Consider the following 22,189-nt stretch of genomic DNA (forward strand, 5'->3'; position numbering starts at 1 on the left):
CACCGAGAAATCATGGATTTCTCCTGCTTTGGGCCCAGCAGAGGTATCTGAGGCAGATGTGTGAGTTAGCCAGAGCTCTTTGCACACCACCACACTTCCATCTGAATGATATCCCAGAACCTGGGGGAAAAGTCTTTTAGTTGCCGAAATATTGACCATGACCTCCTGGCCTAACCCATTCTTGAACTTCCAGGCAGTTGGTAAGGGGCCTTCGTCTTTGAGGAGTCACCATCCTGATTCATATGAGAGTTCCAGAAAGACACAGAATCCTTCAAAACTCAATCCCGATTCCAGTTTCTAATTTATTTTATTTATTTATTTTGGCTGTGTTGGGTCTTCGTTGCTGCACGCGGGCTTTCTCTAGTTGTGGTGAGAGGGGGCTACTCTTCGTTGCGGTGCGCGAGCTTCTCATTGTGGTGGCTTCTCTTGTTGTGGAGCACGGCCTCTAGGCACGCGGGCTTCAGTAGTTGTGGCATGCAGTCTCAGTAGTTGTGGCTCGTAGGCTCTAGACCACAGGCTCAGTAGTTGTGGCGCATGGGCTTAGTTGCTCCACGGCATGTGGGATCTTCCCGGACCAGGGCTCGAACCCGTGTCCCCTTCATTGGCAGGCAGATTCTTAACCACTGTGCCACTAGGGAAGCCCCCGATTCCAGTTTCTTATAGGATTATATTTCTGTGTGCTCCCCACTCACATATCAGACAGTGTTAATGGGAATCTGCTCAGTCTTCTCTGTAATCTGTCCTCAGGGTGACATCAAAAGGGCAGAAGGCAAGCATTAGTATTATGATGGGTGAAAAGGCTGTAGGGTACAGAAGTTCAATGCTTGGCCCTTAATGCACGGTTTCTCAGTAGCAGTACTATTGACATTTGGGGCCAAGTAATTCTTTTTTTTTTTTTGGCCACACTGTGTAGCATGCGGAATCTTAGTTCCCTGACCAGGGATCGAACCCGTGTCCCCTGCAGTGGAAGCACAGAGTCCTAACCACTGGACCGCCAGGAATTCGGGGGGCAGGGAATTCTTCACTGAAGGGAGCCATGCTGTTCTGTAGGATGTTTGCAGCACCCCTGGCCTCTACCCATGAGATGCCAGGAACACTCTCCAAGTCAGGACAATCAAAAAAATGTCTTCAGCAAGGCCGGATGCACTTCACTCCATCCCTTAAGAACCACTGCTTTAGCATTGCTCTTGGGTTCTAACCGTAACTCTCCCGTGTGTTACCTGTGTGGCCTTTGGCACCCTCTGTGGGCCTCTTTCCTCACCTAGGAAATGGAATAGGAGCTTACACTGGGCTGGTGGAGGATTATGTATGTTAACATGTAATGAAGGCCCTCAAGAAATGTTAACTATTTTTATGATATAATTAACAGAGGCTGCCTCAACCACATGTTCAATGGGTAAAAAATTCCTTAATGTGATATACGGCTACTGAATATGGAAGTTTGGAGACTGTCTGGCTTGGGTCTGACCCACTCACTTTTGCACTGGGTAGAAGATTTCATCATTTGTCTCCATCATTCACTAGTCCCAGCCATCCCCTCCCTGAAAACTTAACCTCTCCTGCCTCTTCCTGTCTCCTTCTCAGAGCATCTGTCCCTACTTTGCTCATGGTGGACGGGAGCAGGCTATTTTGCCGTTTGAAGCAAGCACTTGGAATTCACCACGGGACCCTAACACTTCACGTTGCCTGGGGCAGAAGACTCCCTCCCCGTTCAGACAGGTCACAGCAAGGCCCTTACCCTCTTGGGCCTCCACCTCTTCCCCGGAGAACTCAGAAAGAGTCACAATGTGGGAGAGGAGCGACAGGGCAGGTTTCCACAGGCTCACACCTGGCGGGCCCTCTCTAGTTCTCCTTGGGATGCCTGGAAATTCGGAAGTGAGGGAGAGTTTTCCTGGCAGGGGAGCACATTGTAGAAGCAAATAATTCTTCCCTTGGGGAATCCTCCCTCCCAGAGATCAACGGGAACATATGGGACTCTCAGAAGTTGTGCATCGTCATTTGGAGAAAATGAAATACCCTTAAATCATACCGCTGTCTTCAGCGTGCATTATAAAGCAGGACTCTGAGGTTGCAGGGTCATTACAAGCCATAAATACAGATCTCCCTGCTCGGGATGTGGATCAGGACCGGAAAGAGATCTTAGGCAGTGAGTGCCTAAAATGACCCACAATAACTGAACGAAACCTGGAATGAGGTGTTTGAATGCAGCCCTTAGGGGATGCCAGTCAACAAGTCAGCATTGTTCAGAATGCGAAATAATTGAGTCATTCTTGCCCAATTCGCCTTCTTTGATGCTATCGCTCAGACATAGCAAAGATTCTGGAAAACAAAGAAAATATGCTCAAGTTGGGGAGATAAAGTGGTCAGAAGAATATTCGTTTCAGAGTGGTTTCCCACTCTGTCAAAATGGACACCTTTGTAACTTGTTGCTTCCTTGAGAGAAAGAGCTTAGGAAGGGTAACTGGAATTTCCATTCTTGTTGTTACAGCTGAAGTTTTAAAGAGGTTCCCAGCTAAGTGTGCACCTTTTATTATAGTCCCCCAGGTAGGCAGATATTATTATCTGCCTACCAGTTATCTCCCCAACTCTGTGGTGCTGACTTTTTTTTTCCTTTTTTTTTTTTTTTTTTTGCAACACCATGCAGCTCGCAGGATCTTAGTTCCCTGACCAGGGATTGAACCCAGGCTGTGGCAGTGAAAGTTCAGAGTCCTAACCACTGGACCACCAGGGAATTCCCTGTGGTGTTGACTTTTGACCATGATGAATAAATGCCATAGGAGAAAAACATGGGCCACTACACGGCAGTGACCATTAAAGGACAGCCCACCCCAAACAACCAGAGTCTTCTGCTTTTCGACACACGTGTATTGTCATCTCGCTGACAGGCCCGCCCCTCCTCCAAGCCAATTATGTCACATCATTGAGGTTGACGTTCTGTCATCACCGATGATCGGTTAGGTGAACACCTGTCCCATCAAGAAAGGGGGGGGATGGGCTTCCCTGGTGGCGCAGTGGTTGAGAATCTGCCTGCTAATGCAGGGGACGCGGGTTCGAGCCCTGGTCTGGGAGGATCCCACCTGCCGCGGAGCAACTGGGCCCGTGAGCCACAATTACTGAGCCTGCGTGTCTGGAGCCTGTGCTCCGCAACGGGAGAGGCCACAACAGTGAGAGGCCCGCGCACTGTGATGAAGAGTGGCCCCCGCTTGCCACAACTGGAGAAAGCCCTGGCACAGAAACGAAGACCCAACACAGCCATAAATAAATAAATAAATAAATTTTTTAGAAAAAGAAAGGGGGGGAAATGCTAATGGGAGGAACACGGAAAGCAGAGACAAAACCTCTTCTCAAGAAGGCAAATTCTCAAGAAATTACACTTGTTAAACTGCTTGAGGTATCTGTCTCCAAAACATATGCCTAGCCCAAAAGGCTGGGTTTGTTTAGAGGCTGAAAATGGAACTGTGGGCTTTGACTTCACAAAATCTTAGTGAAATCACTCACAGTAAGCACGCTTACTGTGAGTAAGGGGAAACGATATCCCCTTTTGCCAAAAAAGGACTGAAACCAAAGGTCTTTATTGTATGTCTGGGATAGTGCGTTTCACTTCATTAAGAAGCCCTAGATTTTGTTTTCAGTTCATGGTACGTGTTGATAGGTGCTCCTGGGGGGCCATTCTCCCGGTGGACCATACATACGTACCGTTCATACCCTCTGTAAATATAAAGTCATTACAGTGGCTCCCTTGAGGGAGAGATGGGATCGTGGATTCAAAGAGCAGGTAATCGGATGCCTAGGCAGTAAGGTAGGAGGCAACAGGGCGGATCGCCAGAAAGTAGTGGGAAACAAGATAGGGACCTGTTTACTGGAACTAGGATATAGTCAGGGACCTGAGCTTCAGAAACAAGAGGAACCCAATTTCTAGTACAAAGGTATCTGTGCAGAATTGGACAAGCCACAAGTTGATTTGGTGCTAAGCCACTCAACTCCCTGCATATGGTTTGTTAAGTTCTTGAAGACTAGCAAGAGGGCTGGCTAACATGCCCTCTCCCTGGAATGCCCTTCCAACCTTCGTTACCTGGTGAGCTCATGCATTCTTTAAGACTCGGCTCAATTGTCTGAGGGTACACCGTGTCCTGTGACACTGAGTCCTCTGGATTTCAGTTTGGCAGTCTTCTCCCTCTTGATTCATAAGCTGATTTAATGGCATTCCTCCCTTGGGCCCCGTGGCATTGTGTACATTTTATACTTCATTGTGATTGTTATGGTAGGAAAGCATCCTATCATATTGGTTTGAAATATGAACTCTGAAGTCTGGAAGGCCTTAGTTTGAATCATGGCTCCACTGCTTTCTACCTGTACGGCTTGGGGAAGTTGACTTTACATCTCTATTTCTCAGTTTTCTTGTCTGTAAGATAGGTTCATAATTTGCTACCTCTGGCATCTAGTTGTACTGAAGTTAAATGAAATGATGCATGTAGAGCCCTTTGTATTGTCCCTAGCACTTGGGAAGCTCTCTAGTAGCCAGTAATTTGGATTCTTTGGTTTCCAGCAAAAGAAACCAACTGTGACTAACAGAATTGAAGGAAAACTGGACTAACGAAGCCTCAGAAAAGATAGGAATCCAAGCTCTGCAGGGATCTAGGGAGCAGAAACCAATGGACAATTTCATCCGGGTACCACTGGCAGAAAAATAGGCTCGAACAATCTTTGATCGACAGGTCATTGTAATCATATTTCTATAACAGGGTGAAAGAATCTGACTTGTCTAGCTTGGGTCACATGCTCATACCTTGGAGAAGGAGTTCCAGCTGAGTGAAAGGAATGTGCTCAGCTGTTTTACATCCAGCTGGTGACCCTTAAGGCTTTTGCATATGTGACTCCCGTTAAAGACCATTGCCGATTTATTTATTTAATAACGCAAGCACAGGATTAAAAAAAAAAAAAGTTTTGAAGACAGTGGCAAATGTGAAAGAAGATCAGAATCTTAAATATTAAGGAATTATGAAGCTAGTGTGAAAATTCATATGGTTTTAATACGATCCCTCTCTGTTAGAGATATATATTGAAATAAGTAAAAGTGAAAGAATCACCGAATCTTGGCATAGATAACAGACCCTGAGTTCTCCGAATCTGACCTGGGACTCTTATAGGGCAGGAACACCCTTCCAATACTATTTTAAGTTTTTAAAAGGTGTTTCATAGGTTGATCCAGAATCCATCACCTTGTATTTTTTTGGTCCACTGATCTGGTTCTGACTTAAAAAAAAAAAAAAAAATTATTTATTTATTTATTTATTATTCATTTATTTTATTTATTTATTTTTGGCTGTTTTAGGGCTTCGTTGCTGCGTGTGGGCTTTTTCTCGTTGCGGCGAGCAGGGGCTACTCTTCGTTGCAGTGCACAGGCTTCTCACTGCAGTGACTTCTCTTGTTGCAGAGCACGGGCTCTAGGCGCACGGGCTTCAGTAGTTGTGGCACGTGGGTTCAGTAGTTGTGGCTCATGGGCTCTAGAGCGCAGGCTTCAGTAGTTGTGGCGCACGGGCTTAGTTGCTCCGCGACATGTGAGATCTTCCCGGACCAGGACTTGAACCCGTGTCCCCTGCATTGGATTCTTAACCACTGCACCACCAGGGAAGCCCTGGTTCTGACTTTTGAAACAATAGAGAACAAATGTACTTCTATTTTACTTGTTTCTGCACACAATTCTTTAGGGCTTAGCTTTCCTTATAAATGCTGGTTGAGTGAACAAGAGAGGCAGCCAGGAGGAGGTTCCACTGAAAAGCGTTGTCTACAGGAGTCAAAGGGACCCAGATCAATACCTCCTCCCGCCTGTGCATGTAGGCGGATCTCTAAATTCAGATTCTGCATCTGTACAATGGGAATAGTGATAGGTATCTCCTTCCCAGGGCTGTTGTGAGAATTAAATGAAGCAACGCGTGGAAAGCACTCTGCATGCGACCCAGCACATAAGTAAGAGCTCAAGAAACATTAGCTGTGATCCTGCTGTTGCACTTTCAGGCTGCCCCCCGAAAACCTGCCCATCTTATCTCAGTTGACAGAGATGAAAATACTTGTAAAAGCAAAGGAAGCAGGGCAAAACCATCACCACTTAGTTGAAACAGAAGGTCCTTCAGGAAACTTAGTTACACAGGTCATCTCAGTCCTGTGGCAGCAGCAGGCCTTGAATCTGCCGTGGCAAGGACTCGCTACTCTCTGCCTCTGCTCCCTCAGTTCCTGCTCTTGACTTGTGTCCTTTCTCTCCCTCCTGGCTTCTGCTTGGTGCCTTTCTCTACCTCCAGCATTTCCCTCTTGACCTGTCTCTCTCATCTCTCAGTCTCTCTAAGAGACCGTACATGATGGGTTTGTCGGTTCCTTACCCCGGATAAGGAGCCTCTGATGGGCTCATCTCTCTTCTTCCCAGCCCATCTCATAGGATGCTCACCAGCTTACAGACTGGTTGCCTTTGCGTCAGGTGACTGTCCTTGGTCTGTCTGGCCACGGCCAGGAGACCGAAACTGATGGGAGAATACTCAGATTATAACTAACTCTTGGTGAAAGCCAAATTATGAATGTTTATCACATTACCACAGAGATGCTATTTACCTATTGTATTTTCTCCACCTGGATTTCTTTTTATCCTATAGAATCCTGATTTTTTCCTAGCCTTCAGATATAGTTCAAATCCCATCGTGTCCTATCAGCTTTTTTTATTTTTTTTCGGTACGCGGGCCTCTCACTGTTGTGGCCTCTCCCGTTGCGGAGCACAGGCTCCGGACGCGCAGGCTCAGCGGCCATGGCTCACGGGCCCAGCTGCTCCGCGGCATGTGGGATCCTCCCGGACCGGGGCACGAACCCGTGTCCCCTGCATCGGCAGGCGGATTCTCAACCACTGCGCCACCAGGGAAGCCCCAGCTTTTTTTTTTAAAAACATCATGCAAGGTTTGCCAAGCCACACTAGTTAAGATTTCTTGAATTCCTACCACGTGCCAGGCACTGTAGTGGGCACTTCATAATGGTCCTCCTAAGGCCATCGTCATCCCCACTTTATAGACAAAGAGTCTTAGACTCAAAGCTTAAGCCACATCCCCCCACTTTAATAGCATTAAATTCCAGAAAATGGATTTTTATTAACAACTGTTAGTTTTTATTGTTTTCCATCCTTTTCTATTATCTCATTTACTCCTTCCAAAACCCTGTGAGGTAAGTGCAGTCATAACACCCATTTTAGAAAAGACACAGAGAAGCTAACGATCTTGCCCAGGGCTACACAGCTAATAAATGATGGAGCTGGGACTCCATATTCTGTATGTTTCAGATTCCCAAGCCGACTTTTCCCTCCAACTCTTCATCTCCCCCTCCTGCCTTAATCCTTAACTTTCCCTTCTCTCACACACCTAACACTCATGAATCTTTGTTACGCTCACTTATAGGTGAGATAAACCCTTGTAAGTGAAAATATAAAGGATTTATTCTCTTTCTGGAACTTCCCTTGATGATTCAGCATTAAGGGTGGAATTTTTCAAATGATTTTACCGTCTCAGTGGTAAAATCTTTCATGGCCTTTTTAAGCTGCTGGATTTACTTCTCAAACGTTTCCTTATTGTGGAAAGGGAGGAAAAAATAAAAAAAGCAAATGCCCAAGGCCTGTCGGGATTTTGCAGAGCTAAGGACAAGACTCCCCCCCACCCACCCCGTGCCACTTCAGTCCGGGTTTATCTTGCCTCTCACCAAGTTGAGAGCGAGTTCTCTTCCAGGACCCCAGCTGTGAGCTCTCTTCGGGTATTAAGTCTCTTCATGCATTATTCATCAGTGGGGCTCCAACAGTAGAGAAAACCTTCTAGGCCTCAGCTGGCGCACTCACCCGTGCCAGAGCGCCTGCCTTCACCAGCCAGCTTCCACAGGACGGGACGTGGAGAACACAAGACTCTCCTCCCCTCCCCACCTCTTGGTAGTCAGCTCTCTCCTAAAAGAGGGACCTGGCCTCATAGACTGAACGAGCAAAGGCCCAGAAAAGGCAGTGGAGGGGGCGAGGCCCAGAATGCCCTGATTTGCATGAGAAAGACCAATATTAAGTAGTTCGAGAGCTCAGCTTCCAGCCAGAGGGAAAGCCTGGAGCCTGGAAGGATGAGAGGAAAGGAGGGAGGGTGCGATTGAAACTCTCCTGGTGGATGCTGGGGAGGTAAACGTGGGGCTCTCACACCCACTCTGAGTCTGAAAACGACTGAGCCACAGGCCTCCGGGTTCAATTATTTAGTAGTGCTTACTCAGCGGACTTACGTTTTCAGCCCTCAGAGCTCAACTGGGCTTTGTTTCGAAGCTGTCTCAGGTATTCTGAGCTCCCAGAATGTGTGTCGAAGAATGCACAACCAAGAGTAAAGTTGGCTTTGCAGTTGGTGACCATTTTGGATTTTTCTTTAATTCACCTTCCAACACACAAAAGCCTGATGTAGAAGATGTTATCTGCATATCCACACATATCCACATAGATTCATACATACACACAGCTGTACATACGTGTTGCAAATAGCTTTTAAGAGGGAAATAAAGCACAACCATCCCCTAGTTTCTGAAAATTCTCTGCAAGAAACTACCTGAGGAAATGAAATCATGCAGAGAGAAGGGAAGGAATCTGAAGGAACAAACTTCTGTACTGTTTTTCAGGTTTTACATTGAGAGCATATCGTTCCTGAAGGATAAAACCACCGTGGAGCTGTTTTTCCTGAATGCAAAGGCCTGTGTGCACAAGGTAAGGGCCCCATTTGGTATGGCCAGTGACAGACTCCAGAGGGACTGGAGAAGGAGGCAGCAATGGCAGGGCCTTTGTTTTCATGTTCAAATGGAGAAAGAAAGGACATAATCTTCTTCCTTGACATATCCTACCCCACCAAACAAATAAACCAAAAAAGAAAGAAAGAAAGAAAAAAAGGCAGTTCTTCTCAAATTCTGAGTTGGGAAGACAGCCATGGACAGAGACATTGTGCTCATGCAGAATTACCACGGCCTTAAATGCAGCTCATACTCGGAATGACCCAGAAGGACACAAAGATGGATCAAGCAGACTGTGATCGAAGCCGCACAAAAGTCAGGCCAGAAATCTTTTTGAACAGAATACGGCCTACATTTATCGTAACTCAAAACCAGTCTTCTTGAGGGGCTCCTGCTCAAAGCCATGTGTTTTAAGGCAGAGTCTCAGTTACCTGTGGGCCTGTTTTTTGCTTTGTTGTTTTTTATTTCCATCCAGTCCGTGGAGGGTACACAGCTTCTGTAAAATTCAGTACACACGAATTGCTAGAAAAATCATCCCATGCCTGGATGTTGCAGCCATGTCCGTCAGATTGCTGTAGACGTTTTAGGCACTCTCCATTTTTATCTTAGCTCCTTGCAGATAAGCATTGCTTTAAAGGCCTCTAGTCTGGCCTCCTCAAACCATACCCTGCGCAATGGCAGGGAGTCTGTGGGCCAAGATAGGCTCAGCGGGAGCCCAGCTCCTCCCTTCAGGGTTATGGTCTCAGTGTTCAGGATCTCAGATCCCACGCTTGCTTCCAGGGCCGGTGGGAACCCCTTCTGCCCATATATAGCACCCTAAATCTGAGGGGTGGCCAGAGACAGCTGGATGGTGCCTGGCCTGGAAGGACGAGAGGGCAGACTGGGGGTTAGGACACCTGCATTGGTATTCCTCCCTCAGTCCCCAAAGTGTTAAGGGTGGCCCACTGCACACATGCGGCTTTAATTAGCGTAAGACTCAGCAAGGAGCAGAGTTGTTGTTGTTGTTGTTTTTGTTTTAATAGCTTTATTGAGATGTAATTGACTATATAATTTTCTACATCTTATTAGAAGTAATACCCTTGAAATGATCACTACAATCAAGGTAGTGAATATAGCCAGCAACTACAGATCTGCAGTAGATTACTTTCTCACAGTAGATTACATTTTCTAGAGTTTTATGTAAGTGGAATCATACAGTAGATAATCTTTTTGTCTTTTTTCAATGAGCATAATTGTTTTGAGATTCATCCATGTTGCTGCATGTATCAATAGCACTTTGCTTTTTATTGCTAGGTAATATTCCACTGTATGGCTATACCTTACATTGTTTTGTTTTTGCTTTTGTTTTTGGTTTTTTGGCCGCACTGCATGGCATGCAGGATTGCGGGATCTTAGTTCCACGACCAGGGATTGAACCCGTGCCCCCTGCAGTGGCAGCGCAGAGTCTTACCCACCGAACCACAGGGAAGTCCCTATACCTTACATTGTTTACGCATTCACCTGTGCGTTTTGGTTTTTTTTTTTCCTTTTTCTCCCAGTTTTACTGGGATATAATTGACATATAATATTGTGTAAGTTTAAGGTGTACAGTATGATGATTTGATATGTGCACGTATTTCAAACTGATCCATTCACCTGTCGATGAACATTTAGATTATGCAAGTTTGGGGACTATTACAAATAAAACTGCTATAAACATCCATGTACAAGTCATTGTATACACATATACTTTCTTTTCTTCTTGGGCAAGTACCTGGGAGTAGAATGGCTAGGTCATATGGTAGATAGATTTAACTTTTTCAGGTTCTGCCAAACTGTTTTCCAAAGTGGTTGTGCTATTTTAAATTCCCACCAGCAGTTTATGAGATTTCTAGTTCCTTCATATCCTTGTCAGCTCATGGCATCAACATCTTTTCCATTTTAGCCATTCTAATAGGAGTGTAGTAGCATCTCATTGCAGTTTTAATTTCCATTTCCCTGATGACATATGATGTTTGAGTGTCTCTTATGTGTATATTTTACCATCATTATATCGTCTTTATGTTTGAATCTTTTGCCCAATTTCTTTGGGTTGCTGTTTTCTTCTCATGAGTTTTCAGAGTATATATATTCTGGATATAAGTACTTTATTGGTTATATGGATTACAAATATTTCCTCCCAGTCTGTGGCTTGCTGTTCATTCTCTTCATGTCTTTCAAAGACTAAAAGGCTTTTATTTTGTTGAAGTCTATTTTATCAACTTGTTCCTTTATGGATTGCCGTATTGTATCTCAGTAAACGTTGCCTAACCCAAGGTCACAAAAATTTTCTCCTGTGTTTTCTTCTAGAAGTTTTAGAATTTTAGGTATTGCATTAGGTCTATTATCCATTTTGAATTAATTTTTGTATATGACACAAAGTTCAGATTGAAGTTCTTTCTTTCTTTTTTTTTTTTTTTTTTTGCATATGGATATTCAGTGGCTCCAGTGCCATTTGTTGAAAAGGCTGTCATTTCTTTATTACATTGCCTTTGCACCTTTAAGAAAAATTAGTTGTCCATATATGTGTGGGTTTACTTTTGGACTCTATTCCGTTCCATTTACCTATTTGTCAGCCTTTATGGCAATAATATACTGTTTTGATTACTGCAGCTTTGAATTGTGTATTGAAATCAGAACAAACCCTAACTTTGTTCTTTTAAAAATTTGTCTTATTTATACTAAGTTTTTTGCATATGGATATTCAGTGGCTCCAGTGCCATTTGTTGAAAAGGCTGTCATTTCTCTATTACATTGCCTTTTGCACCTTTAAGAAAAATTAGTTGTCCATATATGTGTGGGTTTACTTTTGGACTCTATTCCGTTCCATTTACCTATTTGTCAGCCTTTATGGCAATAATATACTGTTTTGATTACTGCAGCTTTGAATTGTGTATTGAAATCAGAACAAACCCTAACTTTGTTCTTTTAAAAATTTGCCTTATTTATTCTAAGTTTTTTGCATTTCCATATAAATTTTAGAATCAGCTTGTCGATTTCTACCCAAAACAAACGAACAACGCTACTGATACTTTTATTAGGATTGCGTGAATTCATAGACCACGGTGGGAAGAATTGACAGTTTAACAACATTGAGTCATCAGACCCATGAACAAGTTATATATATATCCATTTATTTAGATCATCTTTAATTTCTCTCAGTAGTTTTCAGTATATAGGTCTTTTGTTAGATCTGTCCCCATGTCTTACATATTATTTGATACAATTGTAAATGGTCTCTTTTTATTTCAATTTCTGAATGTTTATTATCAGTATATAGAAATCAAATTGATTTTTGTGTATTGATATTGAATCCTGCTAAACTCATTTATAACTTTTGGTAACTTTTTTGTAGATTTCATCAGGTTTACTTTATAGATCATCTGCTAATAAAGATAGCTTTACTTCTTCCTTTTCAATCTGTGTGCCTTTTTATTAGTTGTCCAATTTATAGCCATAGTTCATATTTTCTTATTATCCTTTTAATATGTACAGTCTATAGTGGTATTGCCTCTCTCGATCCTGATATTAATAATTAGTGTCTTCTCTCTTTTTTATTTCTTATCATTCTGGCCAGAAGTTTATCTGTATCAAGCCTCTCAAAGAATCAGCTTTTGGTTTCAATGATTTTCTCATTGAAAAAAAAATTTTTTTCTACTTCATTGATTTCTGTTATGATCTTTATTAGTTTATTTTTTATCCTTATTATTGCCTTTCTTCTTCCTTTGGGTTTAATTTGCTCTTCATATACCAGTCTCTTAAGATGAAAGCTGAGATACTGATTAAAGATGTTTCTTTTCTAGTATATGCATTTAATACTGTAACATTTTCTAAGTACTGATTTTGTATTCCACAAATACTGATATGTTGTGTTTTCATTTTCATTCATTCGTAAATATTTTTAAATTTCCTTTTTGATATATCTTCATTGGCTCATTGTTATTTAGAAGACTATGGTTTGGTTTCCAGAAATTTGGGGACTTTTAGGGATCTTTTATTTACCTCTAATTAAATCTCACGGTGGTCAGAAAACACACTTTGTGTAAATTAAATTCTTTTAAATTTAATGTGACTTATTTATGGCCCAGAATATGCTTCGTCTTGGTAAGTGGTCCATGTGACTTGGGAAGAATGTGTATTCTGCCCTCGTTGGGTGGATGTTCTATAAATGTTAACCAAGTCAATTTGATCGTATTGTTTAATCTACTACTCTTGCTGATTGTGTGTCTACTTCCTGTATCAGTTATTGACAGAGGTACTGAAATCTCTAGCTATGATTGTGGATTTTTCTTTCTCTTTGTAAGTCCTATCAGTTTTCGTTTCATGTGTTTTGAAGTTTTGTTATTAGGGTATAAACATTTAGGAATGCTGTATCCTCTTGACTATCTTTATAGAATGATCCTCTTTATCCTGGTAATATTCTTTATCTGAAATCTGCTTTGATATTAATATAACCACTTCACATTTCTTTTGATCAGTGTTAACATGGTAAGTCTTTTTCCATCCTTTTAATTGTGAATGGTTTGTGTCTGTGTATTTAAAGTGAATTTCTTATAGACAACATATAATTGCATCTTGATATTTTTACCCATTTTATTTATCCATTTATCCATCTCTGTCTTTTAACTGGTTGTTTACATTATTTAAATTTAATATGATTATTGACATGGTTAAGTTTGTCTTGCTATTTGTTTTCTATTTGTCCCATCTGTTCTTTGTTGCTTTTTTCTGCCTTCTTTTGGTTTTATTGAGTATTTTATTATTTCATTTTATTTCCTTTGTTGGATTACTAGCTGTAACTCTTTGTTTTATTTTTTCTGTGATTGCTTTAGGGTTTATAGTATACATCTTTAACTTATCAAGTCTACCTTCAAGTGATCTTGTATGATTTCACATGTAGTACAAGAACCTTATAATAGTATATTTATATTTCTTCATTCTCAGCCTTCATGCTGTCAGTGTCATATGTTTTATTTTTAGATGTGTTATAGATGCACATGACATTGTTATTGTTTTTGTGTAAACATTTGGTCATCTCTGTCTGCTTTTAAAATTTTCTCTTTATCACTGCTTTGAATAATTTGATATAGCTTTCTCCTTCATGGTTCTTGTGATTGGTGTTTATTGAGCATCTTGGACTTGTGGGTTTATAGTTTTTATCAAATTTGGGAATATTTCAGCCATAATTTCTTCAACTATTTTTTTCTGTCCCCATCCATGCCTCCTTTGCAAACTCCAATTGCACGTATACTAGGCCACCTAAAGTTATCCCACAGCTAAGTGATGGTCTTTTCTTTTTCTTTCTTTCTTTTTGTGTTTTATTTTGATAATTTCTATTGCAGTATCTTTAACTTTATTCATCTTTTCTCTTAGAATTTATTCTGCCATTTATCCCACCCTGTATATTGAAATTTTTATCTTTAGAAGTTTGAGATTTCAATCTTTTTAAAATCTTGCCTATCGCTACTTAACTTTTTAAACATATGGGCTACAGTTATAATAATTGTTTTAATTTCTTCATCTGCTTACTCTCTTTTATTTTTTTGGCCACACTGTGCGGCTTGCGGGATCTTAGTTCCCTGACCAGGGATTGAACCCGGGCCCTGGCAGTGAGAGTGCGGAGTCCTAACCACTGGACAGCCAGGGAAGTCCCTTCATCTGCTTATTCTAATATTTGTGTCATTTTGGGTGGTTCTGATTGATTGATTTTTCTCCTCATTATGGGTCATGTTTTCCTACCTATTTGCATGCCTGATAATTTTTGATTGGATTCTGGACATTTTTAATTGTATCTTTTGGGGTGCCATGTATTTTCATATTCCTTAAATATCCTTGATGTTTGTTTGGGGATACAGTTTAGTTACTTGGATGCAGTTCAGTTTTTCAAGGTCTCACTTTTATGATTTGTTAGGCTGGACCAGAGCAGTACTCATTCTAGAGCCAATTATTGCCCGTGACTGAGGCAAGACCTTCCTCAGTACTCTACTCAATGCCCCATGAATTATGAGTTTTTTCAGTCTGACTGGTGGGAACAGGCACCATTTACAGCCCTGTGTGAGGACCAGGCACCCTTCCCTTTCATCCTTTTGGCTAGTTCTTTCCCCAGCCTTGGGTAGTCTCCTTCCACGCATGCAGTGATCAGTACTCAGCTAAATACTCAAAGAAGACCCACTGTATAGCTTCAAGAGTCTCTCTTGGTGCAGCTCTCTTTTCTCTAGCACTCTGTTCTACAAATTCCATCCATTTTGGTTTCCGCATTCTCTCAGCTCCAGCTGCACAACTCCAAAAGTCCACCTTGCTCCATCTGGGTTTCCCCTTCACAGCCCTCTACCACCATTTGAGGCTGTTTATAACTGGAAATGCTCTGAGGATTTCTTGATTTTTCTTCTGGTATTTTAAATCCCAACTTAAACATCAGTGAAGATGAAATTTGTTCTCTGAGAGAAAGTCTACTTCAGCGGTAGTTATGACAAAATCTGGTTTAACATAGGCCTGTCCTTATAAAGTAATCCAAACGATTAGATGTTTCTGTTTTCTGTGACCTGCTGAAATTTGCAATATGAGAAAATAAGTTAAGAATCATACTGTGTTTTGATCTTGACAAGGAAATGTAATTTTAAGGAGAGATCTCAGGGCTAGGAACTAGGGCTGCCTCAGAGCCACACCAGCTGTGTGATCTCAGGATAGGTACTTAACCTTGCTGAAACGTTTTCCCCCCTTTCAGAGTGATTCCTTTGAGATAACGGCATAATGTCTCATGTGTGACCTTGGACTCCTTTTATCAGATTTACAAGAAATGCTCATTTAAATGAGCAGGCTCCTGTCTCTGTCACTCTCTAGACCACAGAATCAGAATTGAGGTGGGGAGCTGGGCATCAGCCTTTCCAACAAAGTTTTTAGGTAATTCTCCTGAACACCTTGGTTGAAGAACCACTGGGTTTTCTGCCTGTTAAACACACAGAATGTTTAAATACATGTTAAAACTTGCTTTGAGGAATACAAATCAGGTCTAGAGATAAGACTCTAGAAAGAGGCCTTTTCATTTCTCCTCTTCTTCTTTACCGACAGTTAAAAAAGAAAGCAGTCATTTCACCTTAAAAACAAGAAAGCAGAGGAAGGTATGAAATCCATTTCCAGCTCTGAGACTAATGGGAAGGAAAGAAATGTTCAAATGAAACCGTGCACCTCAGATTGGGACTTGAACCCAGGCGGCCGGGACTCAAACCCGGCCAAAATCCGGTTTGAGACTTGAACCCACACAGCTGGGACTCAAACACGGCCAAAACCCACCGTCTTCCAACTGAGATCACACACCTGGTTTCAGAACTTAATGAAGCTCGGGTTCTTGATGTCTCATAGTAGAAAGAATTCAGTGAGAGAGAAAGTGATAGGTAAGAAGTGGGTTTATTTAGAGAGAAACACACTCCACAGACAGTGGGGTCCATCTCAGAAGGTGAGAAAGGCACCAGGGCATGGGGTTGTCATTATTTATCGGAGTGGGTAATTTCATAGGCTAATGAGTAGGAGGAGTATTCCAGCTATTTTAGGAAGGGGCGGGGATTTCCAGGAATTGGGCCTCTTCTTTTTGTTTGTTTTTTTTGTTTGTTTGTTTGTTTTTGGTACGTGGGCCTCTCTCTGTTGTGGCCTCTCCCGTTGCGGAGCACAGGCTCCGGACGCGCAGGCTCAGCGGCCATGGCTCACGGGCCCAGCCACTCCGCGCGGCATGTGGGATTTTCCCGGACCGGGGCACGAACCCGCGTCCCCTGCATCGGCAGGCAGACTCTCAACCACTGCGCCACCAGGGAAGCCCGGCCTCTCCTTTTTGATCCTTGTGGTCGGTCTTGGAACTGTCATGGCGACTGTGGGTGTGTCATTTAGCTTAATGATGTGTTACAGTGAGAGTATACTGAGGCTCAAGGTCTAGTGGAAGTCAACTTGTCTGCCATCTTGGACCCATTTGGTTCTAATTAGTTTATGTCATGTCCTCGGGCTATGTCATTCTTTCAAAGGTTGTGCGCTGCTTCCTTCCCTCCTGTTTCACAGAGAGCCTTTTCTCTATATTATTGTGTGCCAGCACTGTGCTAAGTGGTATACAGTTAACTGCATTTGATCCTCACTGTAGCCCATGAAGAAGGAAACTTGTGATCCCTTTTACCAATGAAAGAACTGAGGCACAGAGAGGTTAAGTAGTTTTCTTAACGTCACAGAGCTATTATGTGGGAAAAGTGTCCTTGGCAAATTATACCAGCAGGACACCCTGGGCCTTAAAAACACCCCCCATTTACCTCAGCTTCCTTTTAGTCACTGCTCTGGGGAAATAAAAGCGTCCTCAGTAACTTAGAACTCAGGGGCTCTTGTTACAGAGTTGGCAGGTCATAGCACTAACAAATATTAAATATGAATAATTTACCAGGCACTTACTATACATATTCATTCATTTAGTTTTCATTCCAACCCTATTAGATAAGTTAGGTAACTTACCTATTACGTAAGTTCTATTATTATTATTATCTCCCTTTTTATTGATGGGACTATTGAGGTACAGAGGTTAAGTAACATACACAAACCTCACATAGTTAATAAGTGGAGGAGCCAAGGTTCATCCCAGGCAGGATAATGCCAGAGTCCACAAGTTTAACCATGACACATCCTAGCTCTTGATGGATAAGAGCTGTCTGCCCACTGCATGTGGCATATTTGTGGCATTCTGAATCTAAGCTTCAGAAGTGCACTAGTGCTCTTGTCGGTACAAAACCTACCAGAATGTGAGAAACTGCCTATGCGGTTCAAGAGTTCCTCAGAAGAGAGCTGTTGTCTGAGTTGTCTTTCAAGTGAAGGCTCCCGAACCTGTTTGGCTTCCTTGGTGAGAATGCAGAGGGCACACTTTGCCTGCGTACAGCCATAACCTGCGCCAGGTGGTGATGATGGGGAAATGCCCAAACTGTTGCTGGGGAACCCTGGGAGCCCGCAACATGTGGGCTGTGGTCCACCTTAGACAGCCTTGCAGCCTGCTTGGAAAAGGCTTAAATGCATGAGAAACCCACTGCAGGTTTGCCTGCAGTGATGGTTTTTGGAGGCCTCCTCAACCATATGTGTGATTTTAGTAATCAAACAACATTTATCACTACCACCCCATTTTTAAAATCAGCGATTTGAAGACATGCTTGGAAAATTAAAACAGTATGTCTACCTTGTCTCTTTAGCTGTGTATAAAAGTATTATAATAAATGTGGAAAAGCAAGTGGGGTTCAAGAGGTGCTCTGTGGTAGAGACCGTGCATGGGGGTGGGTGGGGAGGAAGAGGAGGACGGTAGCTCGACTTACTGAGAGCTCAGCAAACAGCCGATACTGACTTTTTCATGTATTGACTCATCTAAGCCTCGCAACAGCCGATAATGTTACTTATTATTACTTTAACGAATGAGCAAATGGAGGCATAAATAAGGTAAATAATTTGGCCATGGGTAAAAAATAGAAAAATATATTGCATAGTATAAATTTTTATTATCTCTGAGAGTGAGATTATGGAGAGACTTGCTTTCTAAGTAATGCTTTTCTAAAATTTTTTAAACAGGATACTTGCATTCATTTTATATCAGAAAAATAGAGACAAAAATAATCAATGTGTTCACTAAACTTTACCTCTTTATTATTTTTTATTTTTATTTTTTTGGTGGTACGTGGGCGTCTCACTGCTGTGGCCTCTCCCTTTGCGGAGCACAGGCTCCGGATGCGCAGGCTCAGCGGCCATGGCTCACGGGCTCAGCCGCTCCACGGCATGTGGGATCTTCCCAGACCGGGGCACGAACCCGTGTCCTCTGCATCGGCAGGCGGATTCTCAACCACTGCACCACCAGGGAAGCCCAACTTTACCTCTTTAAAGCTGTATGAAGAGAATAAAAACAGTGTGTTGATCAGTCTCCCTCCACTAGAAAAATACTCAGTCGTCTTTCTCTCTGGACAAAGTTAAGTGGAAACTGAAAATTCCTAATTGCTTTATCCAAAAAAGCAAAAGGTCTAGTCTTAATGACAACTGACAGAATGTTTTTTTCTGATTGTAAAAATAATACTTGATTGTTGAACATTTAGAAAATAGAGAAAAGGACAAAAAAAGTCCAAAAATGGAATTGATCCATAATCCTGCTACTGATACGTTAATTGTATTAGTTTGACCTATTTCTTTCTTTGAAGTATGCATTTTGTTGGCTGAGATCAATTGCTGCCTGCATTTCATATTGTGTTAGACTTTTAACTTTTTAGGTATTTTGGCTACGTTGACCATCTACGTCGTCCATCTACTTTTCCTCCTATTTTCTGTGTGTTCTTGCAAGAACCAGGATGCAAGATGGGGAAGGATTGCAGGATTGCTTTGAAAATTCACATTTTTATTTCATTAAAGATAAACTCGCACGTTGAGGGTAGGGACCAGGTTTTTAATACGTTGGAGTCTCTGGGACCTAGGTGTTAGGTAAAAGGTTGCTTAAGTGAACGAGCGAATAATTAAAGAATGAACGAATGCATGGCAGGATTGAGGCATTTTAGAACGTAAAATCAACAAGACCTTGTATCCCCCATGTTTAACGTCTTAGCCCCTGCTACGTACAGAGGCAGTATAGTGCAGTGGGGGAAAGGTTCGACTGAAACCAGGCAGTCTGGGTTCAAACACATGGCTTTGGCTCGAACCTGGGCATGTTCCTTACATTTTTAGGCCTCAGTTTTATTGACTGTAAAGTGGGGATCATAGTTCCTACTACAATGGATGAGTTAATATATACCAGGTAGACAGAAGAGTATCTGAAACAGACACTGTTTTTTTTTTGTTTTGTTTTGTTTTATTTATTTATTTATTTAGGCCAATTCTGGGTGACTTCTTCTTTTTTATTTTTTTCACACACACACAGTGTATTTTATTTTTACAAGAGATAAACAGACTGACACCAAGCATTGTAAATGGATGACCACAACAAAAGCAACAGTGATTACAATTACCAAACAGGAAACACACTCATACTATGTCATAATATTGACATTCAGTCCAGTAATCCTCCACTGTAACAGCTCCTTCACTTCGTAGTGAAAATTGATTTGTATATTTTTTGCCTCTGGGTCCTTGTGGGATTTTTTTTTAATTCAAACAGAAAGTCACAAAAATTATAATCATCCTCATCAGATCCCTCAGTCCCATGTAATTAATTTTTTTTCATCTTGATCTTTTGTTAGCACTTTTATGAGTTCATCAGTTTTCCATTAGAGTTCTGAAAATGCTTATTCATTCAGTTCAGCTGTATAGTCAGTTACCAGAAACCTGTACCTGTCAGAGTCTTTTCCGTGAGCAGACACTGTTTTGCTATTAATATTTTTCCTATTATTACTACTACTCTGACATATGACGCTCCCTCATAGGACACACAAGCCCCAGCTCGTCACTCTAGCCTCCTCCACACTCACCATGTTCCTACTGAAATAATTCCTCATTCCCTGATTAATACCAGCTTTCTCTTAATACAAGCTTCCATGCCTTTTAATATATTTATCCCTGCACTGAATGTCTCTTTTTCATGTTCTTCTTTCTCTGCTGAATGCTTTTCTCTCTCCCTTCGTTTCCCTCTGGTAAATTTCCACTCATCCTCCTGAACTCCGCTCCAAAGTCCCCTCCCTGCCCTTAACCAATTCTTTCCTTCCCTGTGTACCACCACCAACCATATCCTAAAGGAATTAAGTTCCTCCAATCCCGAAAGTATCCTCTAAATACTTCTCTAGCTCTCTTCCCATAGCGTTGACTTGCTTGTTTATATACCTGCCACCTCGCAACTGGACTGATTCCTTGGGATCAGTGTCAGCTTTACATCCCAGCCGCTGGCACAGAGACAGGCAAACACTATAGGCCCTCGGTAAATATTTGTCAAGTGAGCAAAGTAAATGTAGCTTACACACACAACTAAATTGATCAAATTTTGCAAAATGGGCTTGTGAAAAGATTGAGCCAAATTGAAAATAAGTTCTGAGTAACAGCCTTAAAATTAGACTCTTTCAGCTTTCAATCTTATTTTGTTTTCATTACCTAAGATGGAGCTAGTGTTCCTACATTCAGTTTTCCAGAGTCGATATTGTACTTGTAACCTTGAAATTTCATATGCTGAACCTGTTGGAATACCATTTGGGGCATCGCATGATCGGATTTTAAAGCACAGGAGTCTCAGCATATGTACTGTAACCTTTGCTGCTTTTTTCACTGTAAATACTTTTTGGAGACATTTAAGAGAATTGCTGTAAAATCGGCTACGAGGCTAGGTTGGCATACTTCTCTGCTCTTAGATTCAAACAGCTTTTCTTGGAATTTCAAGGAAATAAGTCATCAACATTTGACTGCCTTTAGTATGGAAAGGCGTTGTAAGTGTGTATGCAGAGGGAGAGTCCACTTAATCTTGAAACCTCATTTTAGCCAAACCTTCCAGTATATTCTTCTACCCCAACCATTCAGCCAAACTATATGAATATCATTGGCTTTCCCTTTTCCTTCTTAGTAAAGCCTGAGTTACCATATAGGCAGCAATGAAGCAGGGGTGGAAGAAAAATTGGAGAAATGAATCATCCCCAAAGTCAATAATGAGGTCCTGAAACAGTCATGTGACTTTTTTGAGAGGGAAACATTCTCCTTAAATCTAGAAAGCTATTTGCTAATTTAATACTGTTCCAGCTGCCTGTTCATGACAAAGAGACTTTATAAAAGTACACATTCATGGTAAGACCTATTATTATCCCTGTTTACAGTGCCTTAAAAGAGAAGAATTAGTCTCAGCTCGATTTAAACTAATACAACATGAAGCATATTCCTCTGTAACCAATCCATTACTGTCACCACCACATTCATGGTTCTTGTCCTTGAATTATTCCATGTAGTGCAACAAATGACAGTTTGAATGGTTACCAAGGATAAAATATATTCAGTATATCTGCTAACCTGGCAGAGTTTTAGTATTGGGGATTTGGGAGTGTTTGTCTAGGTGAATGTGTGTGTATGTGTGTGTATGTGTGTGTATTTTAATCCTCAAACTCATTTCAAGATGCTGAAATTATTTAAAGGGTCAGTAACAGAAATTGAATTTTGCAGGCTGTAAGTTCTGTCTATACAGAGGTGAGCGTGCCTTCTGGTAGTAAGTAGCCATAGATGTTTACACAGTGAAGTCACTAAGCTAAACATCAGAGTTGGTTTGAAGACTAGCCAATCCATGTGGAGCAAAGAAATTGAATGCCATATTTTAAAGGGCTATTGAGAGTTTCATAATCAGTACTTCACCTTTCCCTGCTTCATGTGGCTTTCCTTCTATGTTTTCCTGATATTGAAATTCTTTGTGTCTTAAACCATGAGCATTTAGAACTGTGCTGCCTTGTGCATGTGTGAGAATCAG

General features: G+C 41.7%; 1 protein-coding gene across 11 annotated transcripts in view; it reads left to right on the top strand.

Moving 5' to 3' along the window:
* The window catches only part of FRMD4B (FERM domain containing 4B), a 333,168-nt gene that overhangs the window by 226,252 nt on the left and 84,727 nt on the right, over nt 1-22,189 (top strand). For all 11 annotated transcript variants that reach the window (XM_067043674.1, XM_059077841.2, XM_067043676.1 and 8 more), the window contains one exon: nt 8,659-8,743. In XM_067043674.1, the coding sequence (XP_066899775.1) occupies nt 8,659-8,743 (85 nt within the window). The remainder of the gene's footprint in view (nt 1-8,658; nt 8,744-22,189) is intronic.

Source organism: Kogia breviceps, chromosome 10 (assembly GCF_026419965.1).
Source record: "Kogia breviceps isolate mKogBre1 chromosome 10, mKogBre1 haplotype 1, whole genome shotgun sequence".
In the NCBI taxonomy this organism is placed as follows: Eukaryota; Metazoa; Chordata; class Mammalia; order Artiodactyla; family Physeteridae; genus Kogia; species Kogia breviceps.